The 10381-nt window shown below is 34.2% G+C and overlaps 1 protein-coding gene across 1 annotated transcript; it reads right to left on the bottom strand.

Annotated features, from left to right (window-relative positions):
- Positions 1–2934: 2934 nt before the first annotated feature.
- On the bottom strand, positions 2935–7895 carry LOC110409150 (mitogen-activated protein kinase kinase kinase 3-like). Its single transcript, XM_021418406.2, is given in 13 exon segments — positions 2935–3419; positions 3422–3627; positions 3716–3819; positions 4436–4672; positions 4775–4882; positions 5060–5119; positions 5396–5471; positions 5574–5734; positions 5872–5934; positions 6085–6172; positions 6426–6764; positions 7383–7874; positions 7876–7895. Coding segments are annotated over 13 exon segments (2019 nt in total). The 3' UTR covers positions 2935–3354.
- Between the last annotated feature and the right edge of the window lie 2486 nt (positions 7896–10381).

Below are 10381 nucleotides of genomic sequence, written 5' to 3'. Positions count from 1 at the left end.
CTGTCAAAGAAAATTATAATATATAACAAGAAATCAATGAAACAAATATAACAAGAAAAGCATCGATTACCAGGGCAATGATTAGCATCAAAGGCTGTAACCTGGAACTCCCCATCTGGGTCATCAATAACAACAGATTCCCCTGCTTCAATTCCCACAAACAAAGAATCATCAAGCTGCCAAACCAAAGATCAAGAAAAAAAAACATCAGACACCCAAAGGGGAAAAAAACAAATGGGTGAAGTCCTACAAAACCATGAAAAAATAAAAACGTAAAACCTGAGGGCAATGTTGAAGAACAAGGGATTTGGTGAGATGGGTAGAGTAAATTGGGTAAGAAAAATGAGTGGAAATGCCAGAAGTATGATCTTTATGAGCATGGGTCAAGAAATGGTGCCTCTTTCTCTTTGAAGATGGACTGAATGTGTCCACTGAGAAAGGCAGCCCTTTGGGCATCTCTATTGGCATCTTTCTTCTTTCTTCTTCCTCTGAACAATTCGCATTCTTTGGTCTGAGAATTTGGGGCTCTTTTACTTCGATTAGTCCTCAGTGCTTCCAAAAGAAAGAAGGAAGGGAGGGAAATTTTTATATCGGAATTGGTGAAATACTCGAATTTCAGAATCCGAGAGTAGGAATCAGCTACATCTGGTTGCCGTTATCGATGCTTCCAACTGACTTTCTTTAAATACTAAAATACAAAATGAATTTAAAATTTTCGGAAATTGTTTTTATTTTCGAAAACAAAAAGTAAATAACAAAAGTACTAACTAAATAGAATTTAAAATTTTTGAATTAAAAAAAATTTCATATTTTAAATTAAAAAAGTAAAATATTAAATTTATGAGATGAAAAATATCATGTCTAAATATTTAATTCATAATCTACTAAATTAATTTTGACAAAAGTTTTTCAACTACTAATTTAAAATAAGATTTATAAACTTTGAGCTCTATATAATTTAAAATAAAATTTATACTTCACACATCATGAATATATAAACTATATATATTGTTAGTGAAATAAACATTGTCACTTTATTAATAAATAAATTTAAAAATTAAAATTTTTAAAAAATATGTATTTTTAAGATATTTTTATTTAGTTAAATAATAATTTCAAAATATTTATTTTGAAATATTATTAAATTTTTAAACTTTGAGATTTTGTTAAAGAAATTTTATAGCATTGCGATGCTTATTCCATTTGTCATATAAGTCATAACTATTTCAAAAGGCTGTCTAGGTGAGTTTGCTTAAGGCTTAGGGACCAGTCCAACTCTCATGTTGACTTAGGCTTGCTGAAGCAGGTCAAACTAGACCTGTTCACGGCCTGCCAAACCAGGTGTCCGGGCAGCTGGCTAGGTGTTCGGGTCCAACTCCGATGGTCGACTTTTAAATATGATTTTTACGCTCAAATTCAATTCTAAAAAATAATATGTATTTAATTTGAATTTTAATATATATTTAAAACATTAATATAAAACATTTTTTCAGATTTTAATAACAAAATTAAGTTAAATAAGTTTAAATGGATTTAAATGGAAGAACTGAATTAATATTTAAATTTTAAAAAATCAACGGATCTCATTTAATCCATAAATACTTTTAAATTAAATCATAATTTTTCTTTTTTGACAAATGATACATTTTGATCAAAACTTAATACTGACCGAACAGATAAAAAAATATTGACTCATATTTGGAAAATTTTTTATTTGATTTTTTGAAAGTTTATTAAATTGAAACTACATAAATGACAACAATAAGATTAAAGCTAGGGAAAAAAAATTATAACCAACACAGTGAGTATTATATTACTACTCTACTATTTTTTAAAATTTAAAGGTATAAAATCTAATTTAACAGGTGTTTCAATTAAAATAAAAAATCACTTGTTTTGTTCTTTTCTATTTGAATAAATGGTAAGTACACATATTTATGAGTCAAATTCAAATTCTCATTCTCATAAAAAAAAATGAAATTGATTCTAACAAAATTCAAGCCCACCAAAGAGGTCTTGCTCTTTGTAATGTTTAGAAATCATTAAAAAATCATTTTTAATGTGTTTTTGTTCTCTAACAAAGTGAATGGCATTCTCTCTATTACCTTTTTTTTTTCTTTCTTTTTGCCATCAATTTCAAAGAGTTATGATGTTCTATTTTGGTTTTTAAATCTAAGTTTTTTTGTATTTTTTGTAGTGTGTAAATCTTTTAATGTTATATTTAAAATATAATTTTATTAAACACTTAGCAAAGTCAAAGTCAAATTTATCCAAATTATATTGTTTATAACAATCTCATCCTAAAGATGTTGAGTTGGAGTCTCAACCGTGGAGCAAAACTAAACACAGTAATTGAAAGGGAAAGTTCCAATTAGATTATGTTTAATACTTTTGATTTTTAAAAATATTTAATATTAAATCTATTGATTAATATATTATATTTTATTTAAGCATAATTTTTAAATTTTTTTCTCGAATTCAAAAATGAAAAAGTTTTTGACTTTCACAAGGATGATTCCCTTCACAACTCAAAATGCGGTGGCCTACCTCAAGGGTAGGGGTGGTACCCTTCACACAACCCGTTGTCAAAGTTTACTTTAATAGAGAAAAGGTTCCAGCGCAATCTGCCACAAGTATTTGATTCCGCTACTTGTCCCAAATGCCACCGAAAGCAAAGGCCATAACATGAATTAAGCAAGTTGCCAATACCACAAGCATGTTAGTTATGGAGCCGCCTTTCTTATCGGCTGCTTTGCAAATTTTGTCTGGTTGGGGTTGTCCAGGAACCTGACCACATTCATAACCCTGATTCAATGACTTCGGCCGAACCCAATCCCCACTAACAAACGAGGAGGTGCCATGTACGGCCTGCGGTGTGATATTTGCAAGGCATGACCGATTTGACAGGCAATCTGATATTTTTCAATGAAAACATATTTAAGAGCATAAAACACGACCTTCTGAATATGGAGGTAAAATGCGATGGTATTACAAGACCAGTTCAATCTGTTCAGTTGATGACAAGTGATGGTATTACGCACGTGATGAACACTATACAACAGCATCAACGTTACATACGCAGTGACGACCTTTCCAATATACAACAATCAACGAGAGATTGTTACAAAGATCAAGTGCCCTAGCATCTCCATCTTTCCCGACCAACAAAAGTCCCCTTGTCCCGAATATTCCCACTTCAAGTAGCCTTCAATTAAAAAATGCAAATCACTTTGTTCTAGTCGGCTAGGAAAATTGAGATTGCCAAATTTACCTAAAGAGTGAGGATCCTTTCGACATATTACTTGATTTCATTGGCATTTGGGATAGCGCGGAAAAAGATAATTTATCCTGTTGCTATTTACAAGATCTCAAATAGGTCTCGTTCTTGGCGAGGTGCCTGGCGTTTGGACTCTTAGTTGTGAAGATTCAAGCCAAGGATCCTGAGTGTATCTCGGACTTGTTCTCAATGCACTCCCAGAGAAGTCACCAAAGTTGTAACCACTCTGTCCTACAAACTGATAAGCTGGATGAGGAGGAGAATAAAAACAACTCTTGTGTGCTGGACCATATCTTAATGGGCTTGAAGAAGGAGATACAGGCAAAGATGTGATTGTTCTTGCATTATCTCTGCACATGAATACATGATAGGCAAGTTAATTTACAACTTCATGCATATAATATTGAGTGCAGAAATGTAAGACAATATTGTTAGTACCTTGGACTCCTCAAAGCCCTGGATGTTGCAGCCAATCCCCTTGTCCCATAATCTCCATCAAATGAGAGGATATTATTCCTATTTGACTGCAGTTCTAGTATGGGCTGCTCAGAAAGTTCACATAACAAAAGAGATTAGCTTAAATCCAGCTTTAGTTACTGATAAGCAAACTTCATAAAAACCACAGTAGATGTCATGATATCCAAATATACTGTGTTACAGTTTAGCATTTATAGTTGCCAACCTATGTGTATCATTCTAGCATGAAGCAACATTTATATACACACCAATCTGGAATTCTGGATCAAATGATTGTTCATGCACCAACACCAGACACATGAAACCAGCAGATTTCTATTCAACAAGAGTGATGATTGGATCCACAACTTTCATTCAGTTCTAGATTCCAATACCTAAGGTTATCTTGTAGGCACTCTCAGTTCAGCTGAATCTAGCCTTGTATGGTATACAGTAGAGTTATGTGCGTGCAGTACCCCTCTTTCCAGACAACATGACATGATAATCAAAGGCTATGACATTTATGTATTAAAACCAAGTAGCTGAAGTTCTTCCAATAAGCGTTTCCTAAATCAATCAGTTCAGGATGGGCTAGTTCGGTATTCAATATATATATATATATATGAACAATAGTCTGTGCAATCAGAGTAATTAAAACCATCAGAAAAGAGAAAGGGAAACAAGCATCATAAGAATATATACCGGAGTGCGGCTTCCATCAAAAGTGTAAGGAAATGCATCCTTGGTTATGCTGATGTTAGCAACTCTTGTGGTTGCTTGGTCCCGAATGAAAGGGTGATCTAGAAGTTGCAAGGCTGTCGGACGTGCTGATGGTTCTCGTTGCAAGCACAGCCTTATGAAATTTTTTGCTTCATTAGAAAGGTGATCAGGAATATCAGGAACATCTTTGCTGTTTCCGATTTTAAATATTGCAGCCACCTGTTGAATCCAGAAAAATAGAAAGGTTTAATCTTAAACAGTTTAGAGCTAGCCAGAAGAAAGACTTTAATCTATAAGATGTTTGGAATTTATATGCCGCACCCCTTCATACTGACTCCATGGTGGTTTTGATGTTGCCATTTCAAGTATAGTACAACCCAAGCTCCAGATATCCACAGCAAGGTTGTAGCCATTTGTATTCATGACAACCTGAGATCAGAAAAATACACACATAAGCGAGCCATACCTTGAAGAACTGAAGATGCTGAATGGATAAAACAATTAGCACCCAAAATAGCAGTTAAAACGTTTCTAGTGTGGAGAAAAAGGGAGTGATTCTGTGTTCATGTAGTTGAGAGAGAGAGAGAGAGAGAGCAAAAGTAATACCTCAGGTGCCATCCAATAAGGACTTCCCTTGAACGAAAGCATTGTACTAAAAGCTGTTATCTGGATCAGAAAGAAAGAAAATCAGTGGCCTGTCTTGATCATTAACTGGGGACAAAAAAGACCAAAAGTAGGAAGAAAAGATTATAGATCCCCATAAGCAGTTAGAGCAAAAGCATTCTTTCTAACCTCTGTTTTCATGACAACCAAATTCAGCATCATATCAATATCATTTTCTAGACACTTATTTTTCTTAGCCACAACTATTTTTGAAATATATTGAAGCTTCAGTATACGAATGAGGCCCATCATCCCCAAGATGAGATAAAGATAACATACGTGTTTTGCCATGCCAAAGTCTGCCAACTTGATTTCACCATTAGGATCTACTAATATGTTTGCCCCTTTTATGTCTCTGCAACGCAAACCCACAGCTTTAAAACATAAGACACAAATGAAGCTGAAGTTCCACACAAAAGATGACTAAGTGTCTATAATAAGAACTACAACCAGTTACCTGTGCACTGTATTTCTTCCATGTAAGTAAGCAAGTCCAGAAAGAATTTGTCTTGTATAGTTTTGAATAACAGGTTCCTTAAACGCACCATATTCTTGAAGCAATTTGTGGATTGAACCACCAGAGACATATTCCAAGTAAACAGAGAGTGTTTCTTCACCCTGGAAAAATGGCAATTGGATTTATATAAAGCAAGGTCCAACTGACTGGTCTCAGGAGGAGGATTCCAATGATCAGAATCATGTGCAAATGAATCATGTGCATGTCATATCCTCGAGAGCAGAATATAAAACCATACCAGTTCACTTCCATAGTATCGAACAATGTTTGGATGAGAAAGCTGACTCAGCAAATTTATCTCCTGTTGATATCAAGAATGGTTACAAAACCAGACAATCAAATGTAACAGGTAAGGGTTTCAATATCAACTTGTTAAAGGATACCAGAAAGTAGATCCAACAGAGAAATTGTAAAATGATGTACTCAAGAGAGATTTAGTCAAAATTATTGCCTGGTTCAGTTGCTTGAGGCATTCTTTTGATGTCTGATCATCAGAAACGACCTTAACTTCTTTTATCGCACACATCTGCCCACTTTCACTATCAAACATGGATACACAATACTTAGAGAAGCATAATGGAGAAAACCAGTAAACAAATCTCTGCTAATTATTTGGAAAATCTGAGGGCATGATGATGCCTGCTAAACATTTTTCTCATGTCACATATTAGCAGATTAGCTACCATGAATGCATGACAACAGCTACTATCTGTTGCTGATAGATTAAACTCTTTAAGCATTAATGACTCTTACAGTGTGTGATAATTAACCTACACAGAGAGCAAGTCCTACCTATTAAATCCAAGGTAAACATGTCCAAAAGTTCCCCTTCCTAAGAGTCTCCCTTTTCGCCATTTCGACAGAGTACAAGGCGTATTTTCACTCACTCCATAAGTTCTTGTGCTAGGCAAGACAGAAGAAGGACTAGTAGGAGAACCTGGTGGAAGAGGCAACTTATGACATTGGGACTTCCCATCTTCCTTTCTCCCTGTAGGAGACTCGAGACTCACTCCAGACAATCTATGATGCAGAGGTGATGTTGGGCTGGTTGCCCCTCTCGACCCTGGACCGGGGCTTTTCCACCCCATGTTCATTCTAATTTCACCTTGGCCTCTGGGATCAATATATGACCTGAAATTTCAATTGATGTCAGCTCTCTGAAAACCATTGTAGAAATGCTTAATTTGTGTGTGTGAAGAACAGAATAACATATGACAAATTAGAACTTCTGGCTTATTACAAACATATGCTATGTTATTTATAGATGCAAGCATCCAACACTGTCAATCAAGAATTATTGTCAATTCCAAAACGCATTAGTGATTGATTTAACGAAATTAATCTTAACTTTAAGGAAGTTGGCCTTTGGGGCAAAAATGTTTTAATAGTCCTAAAATTCAGAGAGAAAATTTATTAAAATTAAAAACATCTGAGCCCCATAATTTGAGAAAATCCAAATCTTGTATTCTAACTGAAAAGAGGAAAACCCCCCCAACCCAAAGTAAACAAAATTCTGACAACACAAAAATTAAGAGAGAGCATTTTAGCTCCAAAAGCTGAAAAAATTTAACAGATGGCAGACCCATATGGATATTCTGATAAACCGCAAGAAAAAAAAAACAGAAGCAATCAAAACTCTGACACCCAAAAAAAGAGAGAGAAGAAAAAGTATTTTTTTAATAATTAAACTTTCAATCTTCAGAATCCAAAAAAATATTAAAAGTAACATAAATGAAGATTTCAAAAAACCTGCAGGCCAGGAATTGAACCGGATCATTTGCAGTCTGATTATCTTCAGAAGAGCCACTAGAGCTAACACTAGAAACTGAAGCCGACCCAGATCCCAACCCGACTCCATGATCACTTTGCATCGACGAAACAGATGGTCTAGGCAAAGGAATCCCTCTTTTCTCCCCTGAATCCGAATCGAAACCCGAAAACCCAGATGACCCACCACCAACAGCGACAAAATCCTTGCTGCCTCGTGGCGAATTACGGGTGCTTAAAGGAAGCCCTCCTCCGTCATCGAAGCTCTTTGGGTGGTTGCCGTTGTTGTCCTTGTTGGCGGCTGCTGCTGCTGCTGCTTCTTTCTTTTTACCACCACCGCGGCCGCCGGCCAAGACCGCCGCCACAGCCACCATAGCAGCAGCATCGGTTTTATTGGGTGAAGACTTGATTAATCCGATGGTAGTGCCACGTGGGCTTTGATTGTTGAGGACTCTCTTCTTTATCTTACTAGATTTTTACCCACAAACCAGGCATTTTTCTTTAATATATTTTTTTTTCTCTACGAGATTGAAGATGGTGAAGAAGAGAAGGAGACGGAGAAGAAAAGAAGAAGAGAAGAAGAAGAAGAAGAGGATAAAGACTCTAGTAAGAAATGCAGAGAAGAAAGTTTGGATTTGGGAAAGACGTTGAGATTTTATATGGAGGAGAGGAGGCCGATAGGAAATGCAGAGAAAGACTTTGGAGAGAAAGAGAAAGAAAATTATTTTATTACATTTTGTTTATGAGTGGGCCATGGCTACAGTGAGGAACAGCTAAGGAAGGGGAAGGGTGGGGGTGGCGATTTGGGGGACGGCCGAGGTGGTTGATACAAGAAAGTGAGGGTGGGGTGGGGATGACGTGGCTGCTTTTTATGTTTTAACTTTTTTTAGAAAACAAAAAAGAAAATGAAGTTAATAAATGCTCATACGCGTGGTAACTTGCTATTCTCTGTCTCTTTCTTCTCTGCTCCAAGCCAAGTAACCATCACTCGTTTTTAAGTTCTAACGTATATGCTTAGCTCAGCTACTAATGATGAGGGAGTGAAAATCCTGAGGCATCCATTCGTATTTTTACACCCCAACAATGAAAACAAACAAACTTATTACATGATAAAAAAGAGAATTAAATTATTAATAAAATATACTTTTTATTTAATCTTAATTAATCGAAGGAAGGGATAAAAGTGGATCCGACACCTATAGACAAGTCTAGAACAATAGTGGTACCTTAATCAACAATCTGATTCACTGTTGAAAAAGGTCGACAGAGATGAAAGATAAATCAGATTGACAACGTGCATGTAGCAGCAGTTGCTTGCAAAAAAAAGGAGGGAATCTACCTGGGTTATTGTGCTTTTTCCCCCCTTTTGCCACTAATAATTAGACAAAATGGAGTACAATCTTAAAACGGACTACACACGTAACTATATAAAGCCAAAAAAGTTGGATATAAAGGGAAAAAAAAAAGGAGATGGTAAAATGAATTTAAATTCAAAAAACTGGAATCGAAATAATTCTAATTAACATTAAATACTTAAAATTTATATATGATTTAAATTTAAAATGATCAAAATTCGATTCTAGCATAATCTGAACGGAACACACCTAATTGCTACCTCTCCAGCTTCACGAAGTGTGTGGTTTGGTACCTTGATTTGGATTTGGTGTTCATGATAATATCTTTTTTTCATTTTTTATTTGTTTATTCTGTTTATTGCCTTTTCTTTCGTTTTATGTTTTTAGAGTAATGATCATGTGGAGTTAACGACAGTTCCTTAGTGTACACCTTCGACGCCTCACTTTGCCATGTCATCTATACCCCTGCGCTAAGTCACATCTAGCAATTTTGTTTTCTGATTTTTGTCATTTTAGGCATCATTTTCTTTTCACTTGACATGATAGGAAAAAGTTCGGAGTATTTCTATTCATTCCTTTTTAAATGCTACATAAATTTATTCAATATTATTCTTATCATTAAAGTTTTTAAATTCTATTACGATATTAAAGGATTGTCACATAAATGCCAAATGAAGCATAGAAAGGAGCAAAAACATTTTCTTTTTTCTTTTAATCAATGAAGGATGAGGTTTAATTTAAATTAAATTTAATAAATGGTGGTTTAAGATGGATTGAAACAAATGGGGTTGTTTGTTTCTTTTGAACTATTTAAGGAGGATTCTCTAGTGTCCTTAATAACTTCAATTTCGTGGGCAACATAATTATTCTATCAAGTTTTAAAAAAAATTAATACTAATAATTGCATTATGCATGCCTGATCTCAGCGTTTTATATACAAGAAGACAAAATTTTGATCATTATCCAAAAGTCCCATATAATCTTCCAAAGAATATTTTTTTTTTATTTTTTTTAATTTTTGGTATAATCGAGGCGTCCTTTCTTTTTCATCTGGTGGAATCAGAGCTCAAGGAGGCACACGGGATTGAACATTGAGTCTTATCTTTAAAGGGAAATAATAATCGTCAAATCATTTTTTATTTTTTTTAATAGAAAAATTTAAATAGTAGTTACAATCAATAAAATAAAGCCAACATATTTGTAATAACTCTTTTATTTAAACATAATATTAAAATTTTATTATTTCTTATTATATAGTATTAATAAAAGATATTGACATGTTATAGTATCTTATGATATGATATAATGATATAATTATGTGATATTTTATTGTTACGTTTATGTTATGTAAGTGTTATGTGATATGAAAATAATAAATAATATTTTAATTAAAAATAAAAATAAACATAAGTTTTTAAAATATATTACTTTTAATATATAACATAAAATATGTCACTATAAGGCCCGTACATCAAATCATATCCCTTCACTTACAAGCTTAACAAATAAACAAACCGACCTTATCTTTATACAAGCGTTACGGGATATGTTCTGGGGGCAAAAATCAAGCCGGCTTTTGGCAAGGTCCAAAAGCGGTTATTTATTGGCTTTGGCTTCTCCTTGATT

The sequence above is a fragment of the Theobroma umbraticum genome, unplaced genomic scaffold (genome assembly GCF_002168275.2).
Source record: "Theobroma umbraticum cultivar Fairchild unplaced genomic scaffold, ASM216827v3 scaffold_44.0, whole genome shotgun sequence".
NCBI lineage: Eukaryota > Viridiplantae > Streptophyta > Magnoliopsida > Malvales > Malvaceae > Theobroma > Theobroma umbraticum.
This window is presented reverse-complemented; position numbering and strand designations above follow the sequence as displayed.